The 18,719-nt window shown below is 41.4% G+C and overlaps 3 protein-coding genes across 3 annotated transcripts; 1 reads left to right on the forward strand and 2 right to left on the reverse strand.

The window, feature by feature from the left end:
* Window positions 1-533: 533 nt before the first annotated feature.
* POX_e06606 (uncharacterized protein) lies at window positions 534-1,015 on the forward strand (the record flags this gene model as incomplete). Its single annotated transcript, XM_050115424.1, has 2 exons — window positions 534-805; window positions 859-1,015. The coding sequence occupies 2 exons, from the start codon at window positions 534-536 to the stop codon at window positions 1,013-1,015; spliced, it is 429 nt and encodes a 142-aa protein (XP_049967884.1).
* Window positions 1,016-1,366: 351 nt separating this feature from the next.
* On the reverse strand, window positions 1,367-1,636 carry POX_e06607 (uncharacterized protein; the record flags this gene model as incomplete). The annotated part of the gene is made up of 1 exon (XM_050115425.1): window positions 1,367-1,636. One exon carries the CDS (start codon window positions 1,634-1,636, stop codon window positions 1,367-1,369), a length of 270 nt encoding a protein of 89 aa, XP_049967885.1.
* Window positions 1,637-8,832: 7,196 nt separating this feature from the next.
* Window positions 8,833-9,099, reverse strand: POX_e06608 (uncharacterized protein; the record flags this gene model as incomplete). The annotated part of the gene is made up of 2 exons (XM_050115426.1): window positions 8,833-8,960; window positions 9,057-9,099. The coding sequence occupies 2 exons, from the start codon at window positions 9,097-9,099 to the stop codon at window positions 8,833-8,835; spliced, it is 171 nt and encodes a 56-aa protein (XP_049967886.1).
* Between the last annotated feature and the right edge of the window lie 9,620 nt (window positions 9,100-18,719).

An 18,719-nucleotide genomic window follows, 5' to 3' on the forward strand; every position in this document is an offset into this window, starting at 1 on the left:
GTTTCGAGATGTTCATCAGTCAAAGAGCCTTTTGGCAGTTGGATCCCGGTATATATCTATTTACTCTGGATCCGCCCCGCTTTCCTGTCGGTGATGAGGTGGCATGCGATGATCTTCCATCATTGGATGCTTTTGGAAGAGGATTCCCCTTTGGCGCTGGGCCTAACACTTCTGGGACTCTCATACCCTCATATTACCCTCCCATCCCACTTCAATATAAATATACTGACAGCATCCGCCATCCAGTTCGCCCAAGAGCTCCACGTCAAGGAGAGATTTTTTACAGGAGGTTTATTCCCAGCCGTGGTCAGAACATGACATTCCGCATACCTCTAGTCCCAATGGAAAGCTCAATAAGGTCACATTCCGCATCAACGCAGCCATACATTTGGAGTGGTCCGAACACATGCCTTGACCCTGAACTTATGAATGATTTAAAGTTGCTTCAACGATGGATGAGCCAGTCTCAAAACCACACAAGCTCGATCCAGAGCACTTCTTTCGAGGGTCAGCGGGAAAATCTCGACAGTTGCATGTCAAGCAAATCATCTTTTCCTGCACTAGCATATTGGGGCTCAACTCCCGTTGGCTTTCTCGAGATTTTCTGGGTCCTTGAAGATCGTCATGGCGAGCTGCGGGGCAAGGTGGAGGACTGGGATAGGGGCTTTCGGTTCTTCATTGGAGATGACGACTTCAATGGCTTGGACGACCTGGCGCTCTTCCTGAGCTCAGTGGTTCATTATTGTTGGTTGTGCGATCAGAGAACCTATTCCGTTCTGGTGGAGGTTAGGGCGGACAATAAAAGGTACGATACTCTTCAGATGAATGGGCACTCCTGCCAATTTTCGATTCGTCAAGTCCAGAATTTCGGCAAGCCAAAATTGAATTCTTCTACAGATTCATCGCATGCCTACAAGATATCGGTTTCTTTAGGGAAAGCGAAGTGTATACTCCGCAGGAGGGTGCTGTCATCATGAGAATTAAGCGTAGTTTCTGGGTTGCACCTGTTACCTAGTATATCGACCGTTTGAACTTATGAGACCTAACACCAAACTGCTCATAAACTCGTTCTTCTTAAAAGCGAATTTGAATAGAGTTACAATATCCCCTGTTCGTTCCTTATAAAGAGTAAACTTCTCTAGGAGTAGCACAAGGCGGTCGAATGATAAATAATGTAGCGTAGTCTACCTCGTTCTGGACGCGATACGGTAGTACCCATTTCAGTATGGCAAAGAAATAAATTTGCATAACTGTATTTCGGGTCGGTGCTCTTTTCGTCGTCGGGTCGGTAGTTAGGATTTATCTGACCCAATCGCTTACGTACGGCAGCACAAACAATAGGGAACCTCTCTGGGTGAAAGTAGTTCTAGGTAAGCCTAGTAGGGTCCTGTCGTCTCATAAATTCCGTCGATGAGGTGATATCGGGTTGACAATTGTGGGGCTCGCAAATCGGAGAGGGGACGGAGTAATCACCAGAATACACAAGCTCGAAGCAACGGCCAAAGAGTACATTGTCCAATTCTTCGATCATAGGAGGTTGGAGGATCTCCTTTGGGAAGAGGCTTATTAAAGCCGCATGGATAAAGATTTTCTGTTGGTCTTTGCCGACAACGAACTGAGTAATATCAGAGTGCATGACTCTACATTTGCATCAACAGCCAGAACATGACGAGAGATGAAGATTGCACCTTACCTGCGATATTCAACATCCAAGTTGGTAGAGTGACTGGATGTTGGCTTCACGCCTCTAGGAGTGAGAGTCTTTTACGGGGGTTGTTGGGTTGAAGCCGAAAAAGAAAGTGAAGACCAGCATTGTTAGTAATTTGCAGGCTTCACCTCTTGAGCAGGACTTCTGAAATGAAAGTTAAACCAAAACTGGCAGCGATGGCAAGCGATGAATTTATAATAAGCTCACCAAGTACTGTGCTCTCCTGGCGATAGACAGCCATTGGCACGTGGCACTACAGTACGGTACCCAATGCACTGTGGTGCTAAACCTAAAAGGGACTGGTGCCGCAGCAGGTCGCTCCACCTTTACCCAAGAAGAAAGTTTAGAGGCAGTTACAGTAAACTCCCGTTTTCGGCACGGCCCTCCGGGCGACAAAATTTCAGTGTGCCTAATGAAAGTGTGCCGCTAGTACTACACTAATCCTAATCTAGTAAGTACTAGTCTGTTTTAGGTCTAAAGTAGTCATGCAACTTCGTCTTTCCTCCTATGTACTTGTATATATAATAACGAGTGGTGGACCGAAGATATATATTTGTCCTGGGTCATCCATACTTTCCTGCTCACCACCATGGACCATGGACGCCTATCGAGATAGTCGCATGGTTGATATCACGTCCCAAATTTAGACGAAACCACTCAGCACATGTTATCTAAGTAGATATACTCCGTAGAGTACGCTCCGATGCATAAATATGAAGTGCTTCTTTCTGAGCGTCTGATATGCCTTTATTGTGTTGTTTTGTGATGGTTAGCTTGGCGGCCAGGGCCACACGGAAGTGGCAGAATCCTGTATTATGATTGGTCTATTCGCATGACTAAGCAGGATTTTCAAGGGAAATCTTTTGTGCCGGACAAAAGTGTGCTGGATGGCGTTCTTATATATGGAAAACTCAAAGAAGTGGGTCCATCCAACAGATTTTGGTGCCTAATGAAAATATGTGCCTTAACTGGTCGTGCCGAAAACGGGAGTTATACTCCAATACTGTAGTTACTTTCTTGCCGGATGCATCGTCTGCCATATTCTCTTTCTTAAACCTGGTTTTCACTTGGGAGAATCCACATGAAGAGACTGAAAAAAGAAGTGCTATTTCTCTTACTGCATTACTGCAAGGCATCGCAGAATTGCGCTAGGGTAAAAAATATATATTTGTGGCTACATTGGTCCTTAGACCTTAATTGGCTACTGCCGCAGCTACTTCATTACATCTGAACTCGGCTGTACGAGTTTATTATATCCAGATATCTGAATTCAAAGACCTAAAAATATTTAATGCACAAAAACCAACAAAGACAAGTCCACGCTAAGACACCGTGCTCTATAGGGGTCCCGTTACAGTCGAGTGAGAATTACTAGCATATCGCTAAAAGTGCATGACTTTAGCGAATGTTTTATCGCAGACATTACATGCATTTGCAGAGCTTAATACAAGGTTCCGTAGATGCTTTCGCTTAATATACTTCGGAATATCTCCATAGGATAAGAACTGTTACACACGCTTCGTGAGGGCTAGATTTTGCTGCCCTACACAAATAAAGCAAAATAAGGGTCGATATCCTTACGGACGTTTTATCACAAATATTGCAAGCAATAATAGTGCTTAATACAAGGTTCTGTAGATGCTTTTACTTAATATGCTTCGAAACATCCCTATACGATAAGAATTATTATATATTAACTAGGGCGGGCAGGAAGCTAAACTTCGGTCTAAGGTCAAAGCTATTATTCAAAGTGTGTCCTACTATCTCTATAAGCTTCTCTTAACTACGCAGTATAGTGAGCTCAGAGAGAAGATAAAGAATATTATCAATAGGGTAATCGAGGTCTGGCGTCCTATCTAGAATTCCACGAAAAGATATAAGACAGAATTTAATCCTGCCGATTAGGCCTATAATAAGGATTTCCTATTCTATTTTCCGGTAGATAGTAAAAATCTAATTAGGGCTAAGTATCAAAACGATCACCTTCTTGTTATTTTCCCTAGATTAAATTACTTAGAAAGTAATGCATTTATTTTGACTTCCGTCGTTCCGCTCACGGGCCAGCAGAGATTATATATTGCTACCAGTCAAGAGCTAAGGGAGGAATTTCGAGGGCAAACTAGCCCCACGACTACTAACAACCTAGTCGGAAAAGGCAGAACTCTGTTACTAAAGCCTAATCGCAGTTGAATAGTCGTAGTTCTTTAGAGAGGCACTCCTCCGGAGGCTTAGGCAATTAAGGAAACATAAGTCGCGTGCTAGAGCTAAGATAGGATTTTAGCTATCTCCGGGGACATTTTATTGCTAATGGTTGCTATTTTTAGGTTGAATTTGCTAAGTAATTAGGTTTACTTTCTTTTGCTTTATTTACTGACCTATATTTTGCTTCTGTTTTGTATCACAATCTTAGTTACTATCCGGGTATCAGGACCAAATTATTAGTATAGTAATAAAACGTATTAGCTACCTTTTATTAATAAGGAGTCGGATGCCCTACTAGCTATCTATCTATTATTCGCTCCCACGCGCTTCTCAGAGAGGGCAAACCCCCCGCCAGATATTGCCGGTGTAGTGTTATTCACTCCCTATCATTCCAACCCTTGAGCTATATAAAAGCCACCCAGAACTAATATAAGGCTTACGTGTCGAAAATGATTAGACTGCACTTGAATAATAACGTTGACATTTACGAGAATATAGCACAGAACTCGAGGAAGACCTTCGATAGTCGACGAGATATATAGGGAACACGATATTCGACGGTCCTCTTAGCTCTTAGTAATAGCACCCGACAATTTACCAGAATTTAAACTTCTAGTATAACTAAGATAGTAGTTATAACTAGTTATAGCAACGCTAAGTCCGGCCCTTTCAAATCTTATTACTAGGCGAACATCATAAAGTCATTTGCAGTAGCGTTATTGCATAATTTCTTATATCTTCCTCTACTCGCGTACATTCTGCCAGTTCTCTAGTCAGAATGCTTATAACGATTAGCCAAAGAGCTTCGGTAGCGTACCTGATAAGTCGGGAATTTCTACCCTACTTTGCGACTAGGCCTACTGAAATTTCGTGTCTGGAGATAGTAATTAGAACGTTCCTTCTCTGATATATCGCCGCGATCTGCTAAAATTTGTTGAATTATAGTATTAGATATATCTCCCATACACTAAGTCGCGTATACCTTGGCCGTGACCGATCGGGCTATTGTTATATGCCCGTTTACAGAGGCGATTAATTAGAACACGTTCTCATCTGCAACGATATTCTCAAAGATATTTCGGGGTTTATTTGTTAATTCCGTTAAAGGGGTGTATTATTCTTCTTAGCTCGGACCAGAATATTCGGTCCTATCGCTCATATTGTCTTGCTAATAGGAAGTATTTGTGGAAGGGTTGATAGTGAGGCAAGAGGAGGTTGGCCTTCAAGAGCGGGGCTATAGCTACCAATCTTAACTACCGTGATCCTATCACGTGATATTACTTTTTAGACGGGAGGGGTTAACCCTACCTTCGTATCACCCCGATGATCATCTTCGATTATCCTCTTTGCTCTATAAGGCCTTGTTAGTAATATTTCTGACATTTAAGGCTCACAATCCTCATAACACATAAAATTTCTTTAAGCTTTCGTTATTTTCGCTCTCCTATAGCAGACCCTCTGTCTGTTACCGCTAGCTTAGTAGCCTTAGCCACGTTCGCTTTCTAGTCTAGCATCTCGCTTTACCAACTAGTTAATAGCTTTAAAAGTTCGAAACGAGTCATTCGAGAATTACGAGAAGAGCTAGAGGCCTTAGCCTATACCCTAGAGGACCTCCAGAAAGTTACCGCCGAGAATAAAACAATATTAGTAGCTCTGAAACTCCCTTTGCTTCGCTATGCGAAAATCTGTCGAGATTTTGAAAGCGTTATTAAGCGAGTTTTTCCAAAAACAGACTAGCAAGGCAGAGCCTTCCGCGACTAGGCAAAGTTAAATTACTTAGGGAATAATATCACCGACGTAAAGAACTCCCTTGCCGGGTACAAACTAACGATTTATATTACCCTTAGAGGCGCAACTTTGTACGTTTATCTCCGTTATGCTCAAAAAGCGCAGTACTAATATTTCCCTAGCCAAAAAGCCGCGGTCACTACTAACATTCTAGAAGAATATAAATATATGATTTCTAATGCTGTATCTAATATTCATAAGCATCTTATAGAGATCGATAAGAGAACTGAAGATCTCTAAGTCTCCGAGAAATCTAGACCGTCTAAACAGATAATCCTCCTTAATGAGATAAAGGAGGAGAAAGAAAGTCTCTAGCAATACTTAGAGATATGCTCGAAGGTCTTAAGTTTCATCAGGGATACTAAGAATAGCCTTCGGCAAGCCGGCTCTGCGGAGAGCGAAGAGGATCCTGGATTACACAGAATAACACTACGTACCTATTCGCGGACAAAGACTAGAGGTATTCTTACCGAGTTTCAGGGTCGCATAGCAAATAATACATCAGAACTAAAGAATCGACTACGAGAATTAGATAACAAAATCAGCATTCTTATTCAAGACAAGTCTGATAATCAGGGCGAGAACATAAAATACATTCGAGACGCCAGGGATAAAAGAGCTAGTTTAGTATAGTGCCTTAGTATTTGCGCCGATACTTCAAAGATAGCCGACGCGGCACGAACAAATAAACTCGAGGACATAGTATCAGACGATAATTCCCGCCAGATCATCATATCTACTATTAGCGACTTAGTATCGGCAAGGTATATAGTAATAGGATCTGGGTCGTTGTAGTATATTAGACAAATGTCTAATAAAACAATATAGCATTTGTCTTCGAAGGGAAATCAGTTTGAGAGCGAAAACGCAGATTCCGAGGTAAAAAATCACCGAAGTAATTTCGACCGTCGCTATAGCGCTAGGTATCAAATTCGTGTATCGCCTAAAGGAAAATAAATCCTAGAACTAGTCATATTTTGGCAGCTAGTATACCGTCGTAGTATACCGTTATAGTACTGGAATAAAGAATTTGCTACAGATAGCCGTTTAGGACTTCGTCGCTACGTAGGCAACCCAGTGATTCACGCTTCTAAATCACAATATTTCTAACTTATCTTCATAAGAGAGGGCTTCTGAAGGGAGAGGAGAAACTATCTAGTATAGCAAGTAGTATACTTATATTAAGCTCATCAAGTAGTAACTATCCCGGGAGAGAGGAGAAAGTGATTTACGCGGGCGGCTACGGTACTAAGGCCTCAAGATAGAGATAGACTAAGGCACTAAGCCTGATACGGATTAGCGCTATAACATCTTGCTCGACCCTAGCCCTTAGCAGGAAGGAAGAAAGACAGAGCCAGCTCTCTCCTTGCTATAGTATATTATCTACTACTTTAGTGTAAAGCCCCTAAAATCCCTCGCCGCAGAACATCGCAGGACTACGCTAATATCCGAAATAAGTACGTAGCTAGATCTTCCTCTACCGCTACTACGGCTACTTCGATATATTTAAAAGTATAAAGGCTAATCGTATTATCCAGATATTTGAATTCAAAGCTCTAACAAATTCTATCTACAAAAACTAACAAAGACAAGCCTACGCTAGGACACTATACTCTATAGGGGTCCCGTCACTATCGAGTAACAATCACTAATATATCTCTGAAAGTGTATGACTTCTGCAAACTCTTTCTTATAAACATTACAAGCAATAACGGTGCTTAATACAAGATTCTGTAGATGCTTTCGCTTGATATGCTTCGAAACATCTCTATGCGATAAGAATCGTTACACACGCTTCCTAAGAGCTAGGTTTTGCTATCCTATACAAATAAAGCAAAACAAGGGTCGATAGTCTATTATTACAGATCGAATAGCATTTTTAAGTGGGCTTGCCGATTTAGCCTAGACCTTAGTCGTTTCGCTTTCCGGCTTCTGATCGATATTATCACGCTCTGCTAGATAGCTTTCGACCCGTTTATTTTATAGCAAACGGCACGTGATACCCTCCTCAAATTAACAGTAAGCGGCAACAGCATCAATAGCTTCAGTGCGTCGATATATTTCTTGGTCTAATGTCGGCGATAGCAGAGTTAAAAGACGCTCAATCAAATGTTTCTGAGGCTCGGGCATCTCCTCCGTGTGTCGTAGTTTTGTCGTCACCGACTCGGCTAGTTTCGTCTTAGATAGCTGCCGCTATACTTCTAATATAGGTTGCTCTTGATTATATTTCTTCTGAAGCTATAATAGCAATACGTTTCTAGCCCGTTCCCGTGCACTGTTAAGCTCTTGTTTTAGCTTTTGATAGCTTTCGTATTTCGGACTTCCCCGGTGCTATGAAAGTGGACGGCCTAGTTACTAGCGAAGTGTATCACGCCGCTAGATAAGGGGAGAAATTTCAGGCTATTCGTTAACTAAGGAGGATTAGGCAGTCGTTAATGCTTGTGGGCGGTCGGGGTCGATAGTCCGGCTTATTCGACAAGCTATATATATGATATTATTATCTGGATTCAGGCCTCGGATAATAGCAGGAAGGTTCTTGTTAATCCGCCGGTCGAGATAGTACTTCAGAAAAGTACGAGTATCGGCGTGGTGCATAATCAGGTTGCGAAGTGAGTTACTTATAGCTCCTAAGATGCAGGAAGTTAGCTATAGGAACCTACACGACGAGGATTATAAAGGAATCTGCTTACCGCTATTATCTAACGCTTTTCTAGCCCCGTATCGAAGGCTATAAGGACGGGCGACTTATCGGAAGCTAGTAATAGTACTAATACTTTTAACCTAAGGAAGAAGAGTTAAGTAAGGCAAAGATTTATCGGCGGAAATGCCGATTCCTTGCAATAATCGCTCCGTCTGCCGAAAAACAGGCACGTTGTCTAGAGCCGGATCAAGCAACAATAGAAGCTCGTTGCAGCTATCCCGAATATATAAGCGAGGAAGCTGTTCTGCGGAGGTTAGGACCTCCTTACCTTTAACTCTCTTGAAGGCACGGTCCGCAAAAAGCAGTCATAGCAAGAAGATATAGGGGCTGAGAACAAGTGAAGGGTCAAAAATAATCTCCGGCAGGATATATATATTTCTGTGCGACAGTTAGCGGGCTATAGCAATATTAAAACTCCCTAATATTAATATGCTTACTCGTCCTTGGAGCCAAGAAATCCCTTAGTGTATTCAAACTTGAATTCGATCAAGATTCTGTGAGGGCCGCCTTGCGGATCTCGGAGCAGACTGACTCCGATATAGCGATACCGCAAGCTTAGCACTGCCTAGGGGCGATTAGCTATAAGACCGGCTAATTGTAGGAAAAGGCAAAGCTCGATGCGATACCGACCGTGTCCAAATTTTTTCTTCGTCGTACTAATAGCCGTTTCCACGACTATAGTCAAGTCTTCCACAAACATAGTAGACTTTTCGCGGCCTTTACAAGACAGTTTATACTTTCGAGCTAACTTGCGGATTACCTGTAACATCAATTAGAGCTATCCACACTATAAAGAAGGAAGCTTTAGAGACCGAGAGGTGACTTCGTTTCTTACCCGGCGCATCTGTCGATTCATCTGTTTTCCGATCTTTTCTGATATCGCTCTTTCAAAAACGAGTCGAAAGACTTTCCAAAACGTCTCTAGTAAGCTTTTTCGTTTAATTCCAGGCAGCCGCCTTCTATTTTTGCCCCGTCGCAAATTCAAGGCCTAGTCGAGAAATATATGTATAATAGCAATAGATATCTTCCGGAATTCTTGTTCAGGATCTTTGCGGAGAGATGTACAAAATCTAATAGGGTTTAGACAAATAATAATAAGAGGGAAGAGCTTAACAGAAAAATCAGACGTACTATTTCTAACGAGACTCGACCTAGTCAAGAAGGATAGTAGTGCCTTTGCTATAATCCTCTTTTGTATACACAGACTCGTCAAACTCTGCGAGTTACTACAGGTAATATTCAGGAGAATGTTCATTATCTGCAAAAAGTTGCGTAATATCACTAGTATCTGTAAGCTGATCCTCGTCGAAATCAGGCTCTATTGGGTCGGTATCGTAATGCTCGTCGCTACTATCTTTAGAGCTATCTTCTCTAGCCTGTGAATTATTGTCATACGATTCTGACCTAGCCTGTCGTCGAGAGCGGTCTATATTGTAGTGGAATAGGTAGAAAGAATTATTTAAGGACGTACAAGTAGAAGGAAATGTTAGGTTGGTAGGTAGCGTGGATAGTAACGAAGGCCGAGGAAGCAACTTCCATTTAAATAAACCCTTCTCGGAAACCACATCTTTTAGCTAGAATGAAAATGCTAGCAGGAGAATACCTATAGGAACCAGGATCGACACATGTTATACTGCTACTGCCCCTTGAGGCCGCAGGCCGCAGGCTGCGGCCAGGCTGGTGTGGGTGGAGAAGAGGATGCGCAGGCTGCAGCCCCAGAGGAGGGAGGAATGGGTGGGCGTGGCCGGATGTCAAGGTGCGTGGCGGGAGATATGGCAGATGGACGGCTTAAAACGGCCTCACTTCCGGCCATTTCTGGCAGTCCTTTTGCCGTCTGCTAGTTTATTGGAGTAAATTATAGCCTATTTTTAGTATCGGTATCTTATTTATTGTACCGGAAGTATCGCCGATTAGGCTTCCGGATATCCTAAAAAATCTACCTCTATATTCGTAGGTTCTACAAAGTCTTTAGGCTATAGCTAATACTCCTAGACCGAAGTTTTCTTACTCGGAGAATATACCTTAAAGACTAACCTCCTAGTCCGGTCTTCCGAAAAGACTACTATTTTAATAGAACTATTAATTTTCTCCGTAGTAGAAGCTATTATATCGCGTAACTAGATTCGTCCTAGAAGAATCTCTGCTATATAATCCTTTATAATTATATAGTAAGAGTACGTTATAATATCGCCGATTAAAATAGGTAAGCCTTCCGTAACTCCGTAAAAGGGACGCGTTCGGCTATTAATAGGCACTATATATAGCTTTAGATCTTTTCGAATATCAAGGTTTAATATACGTGCTATTTCCAGGGAAATAAGATTAACTAATAATCCCTAATTAATCGTAGCTTTAAGCTTATACCTATATACGTATACCTTCGTACGCAAGAGCCCTCTAGTATATTCCTTAAACGTACCCGAATTTCGTGGCGCAGAGATTCGTACCGATCTTCTAAGATCCTATACCCGCGCGGTTACTTTATCTACTTTTGTAACTCGCTAAGTAGTAGCGAAGTATATAGGCGTAGTAGTATTCGTAGTATTCGTAGTATTTATAGGCACCGAAGGTTCGAAGGAATTCGTAATATTTCTAACTTAGCTACGTAGTTACGGTAATATAAATATTAGATTACCTAGTATAATCGTAGGCGGTATAGGAATAGCTAGTAATTTTCTAGCAATTTCTTCCTTACGTTAGGTAGTAGTATCCGCGGAAGGCTTTAGGCGCTTTTAGATAGTCGACGAATTTCCCTAGTCTTAGATTTCTTCTATAGAAGAATCTCGCGGCCAACTATTTAGTTAGCGATCCTATTCCCGCCTATAAATTTCTTCTACAGAAGAAATTCGTAAAGGGGCTAGTACTATATCCGCTATTATATCGTCTTTATTAATAGTCGCTAGATAGTATCTACTTAGTCGTATACTACGTACTTTCGTATAATTTCCGGACTAGTTAGAGCGCTTACGACTAGCTAGTTATCTATTAATAGCGAAGACTTCTCCCTTATATATTTCGTCTTCGCTTCCTTCTAACCCTTTAAAATTAGTATCTTTTCTAAGAGAAATCCCTACTAGATCTACTAGAGTAACGTAAATCTATAGGATATAGTATAAATAGGTCCCTAAATATAATTAAAGCGTAGTAATAGTAGAGACTATATTAATATTCGTACGCCAGTTCTTCTACTACTAGTACTAGTCCGGAACTATATCCTTCTAAAATTAGTCGCCTCTCTTACGTGCCTCTAGTCTATTCTTACCGATCCTACTAAATACTACTCGATTTAGTTTATTTCGGTAGTATAGTCCTTTATTCTATATACTTAAGTAGACAGGATAACTAGTTAACGTAATTCCCGGTCGGGCGGGCCACCCGGTCGAGCGGGCCACCTACCCCTATTACAAAACTTCCAAATCGATTATATCAACCAACGTCTATTAATTCAACTAGATAATACGATTTTTACATGAAGTAATCCTGTGGCCAACTTAGCTATATCTACTGCAGGTAGGCGGAGCCCTCCTAGCTAGTTGAATCGGCTAATTAGGCAGATCGACCGCTTCATGCGATACTACCTCATCAGCTTCTACTAGCTGAATTAGCTACTAAACTAGCTATAGGCCCTCTTCGATAGTTAGGCCTCCTTCGTATACAATCTGCCTAGTCGATCGAGTGCGCTTTTGACGTTTCTTTTTATTCGCTACGCGTAGATTAGCGTTCTCCCGCGCTAGTAATGCACTGCTATATAATAAGAGATAGGCGCCCTTGATAATCTGATCAAGTATAGCTTTTGATAGCGTAGGCGGGCTATACGATCGCTACTTAAGAAGCTCTTTAAGTATAGAAGCTTACTTCTCTAGCTATATCGCTATCTTTAGCGTCTTTAGGGTAAACTAGCTAGATCTGCTACTTAGTCGGCTTAATAGTAGCGAAGGCGTATATAGCGATATATTAAGCTTAGAAAGCACTCTTTCGGCGCTAACTAGTACGATACTAGTAGCTATAAAGCTACTTTGAACGATCTTCGGCTAAAAAGCTTCTATCCTCGCGCGAGGATAATCTGCGAGAAAATTAAGCTTGTCGATATAATTATAACCTGTTCGGGCTAGGTCGCTCACGAACTAACCGTACGCACGCTTAAGTACTACAAAGCACCTAACATCAAGCGGCTATAGTAAGTGAGACAAATATAAAGGCATGCAAAGTAGTATAATATCGTTTTCGGTATATATTCGATCGAATTAAGGTGTAAGATAGCTACCGTGACCGTCAAGTGAGATCCCGGAAGGGTGGTCACGTGAGTCATGACTCACGTGAGTACCCCCGTTCGGCCCCGTATAGCCCCGTGACTGTCCTTACAGACCCGATTTTTAAGAGATACTGTAGAGATACTCCAAAAATCAACCTTTCTTTACTCTTCGAATCACAAAAGGATTAATAGCCGAAATCGCCCTCGTACACGCGAAGCAGTATATAGAATAAAGAGCTTTTAAAGCCAGCGAAGGCCGATCTTATCGGTAGTCTAGCCGTTATTCGATACTTCAATTCGCTAGTCGCTAGGAAGATTTGATTCAAACCAGCTAGCGATATAAACCTAGCCTTTAAAGATAATACAGGGCGGTAGCGAGAAGCTATTAGCGTATATTGCCTCGATCGCAGTAACCTATTCGCGATTACTAGGCTATAAAATCGATCGCCGGCCGTAGTATTCTGCTCGTATAACAACCTTCTGCGATAATATAAGGCCTATCGCAAAGCCCGTCTTATCAAAGTTATAGATATCCTCTGGTTGTATCCCGTTCTCGTCAATCACTCTTTGTACGGTCGTAAACTAGGCTCGTAGGGCTTTTAGGTCTTTGTTTAATACGCGCTAGTAGTTATATCGTCTAGAAAAGCGTGTACGAAGCTTATCACGCCGTTGGATAAAGGAAGATAGCCAGTTTTTGCCAACAGTAGGTAGTAGGCTATCACCACGCGCAGCTAGCAGAATATTAGCTATCTCTCGAACAGTAGAGGGCCTAGGCGCTACTCCACGCGAATCCATAGATATTATCCACTTAGTAAGCGAATCCTCTTCGAATTAAGTCAATTTATGACCGTTTAGGCGAGTATCCGCGCGTAAGACTCGACCCTCTTCACGGGCTTGTAATATTGTGCGCGGTATTTCGTATAGCTTCGCTGCTACGCGAATAGATTTGATACGGCCATTTTTAATATCATCAAGGGCTAAGAGGATCCTGCCCTCCTGATTGGCCAATTTCTGCGAGGATTCAGTACGAATTGGTGGCATAGTAGGTGGTTGAATTAGGTAGGATGGTAGGAAGACGCGATTTTAGAGAGGGTGGCCCGCTCGACCGGGTGGCCCGCCCGACTGGGAATTACGTTACTTAATATCCTTTATTTCCGTACTAGTAGTAACTATTAGGTAGCTATCTTATAGGTATATAAGTAGGGTTATTATAGCTATCTTATAGGTATATAAGTAATGTTATTATAGCTATCGTTTTTCGTAATCAGATACTAAACTAAGACTCTCTGTTTATTAGCGGTCTTCCGCTAGTCTTTAATAACCTTTATTATATTTACTAATAGACCGTTAAACGTATTCGTTAAACTTTCTAAATCTTAGCCTCTTAAAGAGCTTATAATCTTGTTTATAGAGTCCCTATTCTTCGGAGTATCTATTATTTTCGTCCCTCGTATAATTTTTCTCTAGAATCCGCGTAGACCTAGATTCCTTTCTAGGTACTATATAGCCTATCGCGAGATCGTAATCCTTCTAGTCCTAATTTAGATCCCTAGTAGCTTTTTCGATCTAATTAAAAGAGATCCGTCTTTTACTCCTAGAAGGGTAGTTAATATTAATTTTCTTCTTCTTATTAATTTCGATCTTAACTTTTCGGTAGTCCTTCGATAAACTAGTATATCTTTCTAGATCGCTAATATCTCCTCTCTTTACTAGTACGATAATACGATAAAAATATAGTTAGATATATATAGAAGTCGTCCTATTCGATACGATTTCTATAGAAACTCTATAGCTAGGTACGAGTATAGGTAGCCTATAGGCTATCTATATCGCGATACTAATCTTTAAAATCCTAGAAGAACTCCTTATTCCTTACCTACTATTTAAATTCGCCTTAACCTATATATATTATAGCTAACCGTAGTAATCTAGAAGGATCTCTAAAATTCGCGTATATTCTTATATTATACGCTTATACATACGCTTAAAACTATCTAAGAATTCTAATATATTTCTGCCTTCGAATCAGGGCGTACTAGGGGTCCCTAGCTTAGGTATAGTCCTAACTATATATCGTAAAGTTTATATCTCCGAATTTAGCGTATAAACTTACGTTAGTATCGGCGAAGGAGCTAGTCTCTAAGGTAGTAGCGGTAGTAGCGGTACTCTCTCGCTAAACCCTTTAGGCGACCCTTTAGCAGATTCAGAGGGGCTCTATCGCTAGGATTACGATAGGTATCGAAAGAGGTTATATTCGTAGTATATCTAAAGATATTCTATAGTCGTTTAGTTATTTAGATTACGATAATTACTTTAGCTTCGTAGGCTCTATCTAGTCCGGATATTTTTAGGGTTTTTTAGGTATAATAGTATCCTAAGGGATATAGCAAGATTCGCAAGGTAATTAACTCTTCGTATTTAACGAAGTCGTAAAATTAGTAGCTAGTCTAGATAGTAGCGCAATTCCTAATTCTTTTTAATTTTTCTTCTGTATTCGCACTCTTTTTTATAGCCGTTTTTCTCTCCTTTATCGCTTTCCGTCGCCATTAGTATATATTCGGCTCGCGATTTCTTCTGCAGAAGAATTTTGTAACTACTATCTTAGCGTAGTATTTTCTTCTAGTAAGATCTTCGTATTAGCCGCCTATAGCAGTCTTTCTAGAGTGATAAACTAGCTCTATATAAAGTTCGGATATACTACGTTTATCTATTAATATAATTAGTCCGGAGACATTTTTAGTAATCGAATTAATATCTCTCGATCCTCTTAGTATCGATTAGCTAATAATCCGCGAACAAGATAGGTATATCGATCGAATAAAGGTATAGTATTAGCTATAAGACCCTTAGTAGGAGCAGCCCCCTATATATAGCTAAAAGTCGCGTATTTAGCTATAATATAAGGTATTAGTTTCGAATAGTAGTCTTAATTTCTCTTAATTTTCGTTAGGTTAAACGCGTTACCTACTTTTTCTGCAGAAAAGTACAGAATTTCTTAATTATAGTAGTAGTCGTAATAGTAGTCGTAGCAGTCGTGGCTATCTTAGTAGTAGTCTTAGTAGTAGTCGCGGTAGTAGTAGCGGTCGTTTTAGTCTTAGCGGTCGCAGTAGTAGCGTCAATCTTAGTAGCAATCTTAGTAGCAATCTTAGCAGCAATCTTAGTAGCAATCTTAGTAGTAATCTTAGTAGTAATCTTAGTAGTAATCTTAGCAGCAATCTCAGCAGCGGATCCTTTCATAATCGCATCGTAGGAATAGTATGGTCCTCTATCTCAGCTACCTTTATTGCAAAACCCCTGCGTTAGTCACCAATAAAGAGGGGAATGCTTATAGCAGTCTGATCTCACTAGATAGGTCGAGTTATAGAGGAACTAAACTAAATCTACAAGCACGCAAGTCCTAGAATCCTCCAAGGTAATCGTAAGATCCGATATTAGGTACTAAAGGCAGGATTTAAAAAGAGTATAACATTACAAGTGTAAGGAATCCGACTATAAAGACTGTCCAGAATCCTCCGTCCAAACTATTAATCAAAACCGATGATAATGATCCTAAAGATCCCGTAGCCTAGGTCTTAGATAACCTCCCTAGGCGGTCAGGCTATCAGGCATCTCTCACTACTAAACATCTACTAAGTATATACAACCGAATCCCCCACTACAATATCTAAGTCGAACTCCGCCGTTTATGCTAATCCTGTTGCTAATTCGAACCCTGTTGCTAATATGAACCCTGCTGCTGATGTGAACCCTGTTACTAATGTGAACCCTGCTGCTAAGCTAAACTTCGTCGCCTAGTTTGATCCTATCGTAGGGTCTAGTCCTGATATATGGAAGTCTGCTATGAGTAAGAATCTAATAGCGACGCGGAGGGCCCTGCTAATAAGGTTGACATAGGCGTGCTAAAACGGAGCTATGGAGTACTTTATAAAGATAGGTTGACTTGGGACGAGAAAAGGCTCTGCGATGTTGCTAGGGTCTACGGTTGGTAAGGATCCGGTACTAAGCGGGGTGCTAAGGGACGATTTTAGGCTAGGGTCCTCGGTGGTAGCGATAAGGAATAAGGGTGCTATCTTTGCTAAGATTGTGGCCTCTGCTGATCTTGGGTACGATATATACCCTGTGTGCCCTACGTGCCCTGTATACCCTACGTGCCCTATATGCCCTGCGTGCCCTATAACAGGGATTCCTTTGTTATATCTCCCCGATCAGCCCCCGGAAGGCCTTAGGCCCACAACCCCCCCCAGGCACCCGATACCATCAGGTGACCGCGGACCAACAGGGCAGCCTTAGGCACCTATCCACTATTCCCTCTGACCTCTCACATATACTACCCGGGTCCTATAGGCCCTAGGGCCTAGAGAATTAGGCTAGGGCTATACTACTATTCCAAAGGTTTCGAACTAATTAGGTTCTATCGCGTAGGCTTATAGTAAAGGGAACCATCAGGCTCCCGTACGAAATTTAGGAGTACTATAAGATAGCCCTCCTCGAGGGAACCTCGAGGGATCCTTAAGAATTAGTCTTAGAATTCACTTACTAACTAGCGGCGCCCTCTTCCTCCCTAACAATTAAGTCCTTCTACCTTATATAAGTAGATCTCGTTATAATTCTAATTCTTCTCCCTAATTATTACTATAGGAAGATAGCGCCCTGAACCTATAGTTATACTAACGAGCTTTAGAACCCTCCCTATACAGAGGACGCCCTTAATCTAGATCCTAAGAACCCTCCTAGACTACCTCCGTACTAATTAGAAGAGACTACCCTAAGCTCCCCCGACCCTCCTAAAGGGAAGCCTACTAGCCTAGGGTTCCTTAACGTATATCTTAAGATAATATAAGAAACAATCCGGAAGCTCGAATAACTTACTATCTTACGCTAGTAGATCGCTAACCTCTAGATAGGCCTCCGAACCTATAACCCTACCCCTCGAGGATAAGGCTACTACTAGTTATCCTATAAAGACTCTAAGGAAGATAGGCGGGACGCTAAGGAAATTAGGCTCTCTAATATCCCGACCTTCTCGAAGGAATTTACCCTCTAGAAGCGTTAGGAGTAGCACCTCGACCTCCGCTAAAAGTTTAAGAGGGCCCTAAGAAAATATAGGATAGAGAAGCGCAAGATCCTTAGGGTACTCGCCTATATAGATACTACCTACTAATAGAGATAGTACTAGTACTATAAAGAGAAGGGGCTAATATATAACCGCCCTATCGAAGAAGACTAGGAATACTTTAAGAAATAGACCCTAACCCTAATCAAGAACGCTATAAGCCTAGAGTCCGAGGTTATATCCTAACTCGAAAAGGCGTACTAGCGAAGAGACGAGAATCCGCGGGAATTCTATACCCGCCTCGATATCCTTAAGTAATACTTTCTACAGACCTACGAGAAAGAGCGGGCCCTTACCTACTTCGCAAAACTATAGTACAACCTATAGTATAATATCCGCCTCTACTAGATCCGACTCCCGGAAAGCTAGGACGAGATAATTAATATAGCCTACTACTACTAGGAAATCTAGACGCTCGGAAGAAAACGCAAGGCCCTTAATAAGGCCCTAATAACTAACTAAGAAAGGCGACTAAAAGGGCGTTAGGGAACTACAAAAGGAAGGGATAGGGATAGGAAGCCCTAAGAACGGTCCCGAGATAGTAACCCTATAGGAGAGGATAGCAAGAAGAAGACCTACTATCTCTATAAGAGCGAGGAGTACTTCGTAAATAGATACTAATAGAAGAAAAGAATAGTCTAAGCGGCTACCTAGGAAAAAGACTAGGAGACAAAGTAAAGATCCCTTCTTCGTCTCCCGCTCTTATAGGGACCTAGACCCGCTTTAATATCAGAATTACTATCTAGGATAACCTCGAGACCTATATAGACCTCGATAGCAGGGCTAAAGTCGATCTAGTTAGCTAGGAATTCGTATAATATTATAAGTTCGACTAAGCTAAGCTAATAGCTCCCCTAATTAATATAGTAAATATATAAGAGACACCTACTTACAGAGTATAGAAGATCCCTATCCGTATAACTAACTCCTATAGTATAACGCGCTAATTTATCCG

The sequence above is a fragment of the Penicillium oxalicum genome, chromosome V (assembly GCF_001723175.1).
Source record: "Penicillium oxalicum strain HP7-1 chromosome V, whole genome shotgun sequence".
Lineage (NCBI taxonomy): Eukaryota > Fungi > Ascomycota > Eurotiomycetes > Eurotiales > Aspergillaceae > Penicillium > Penicillium oxalicum.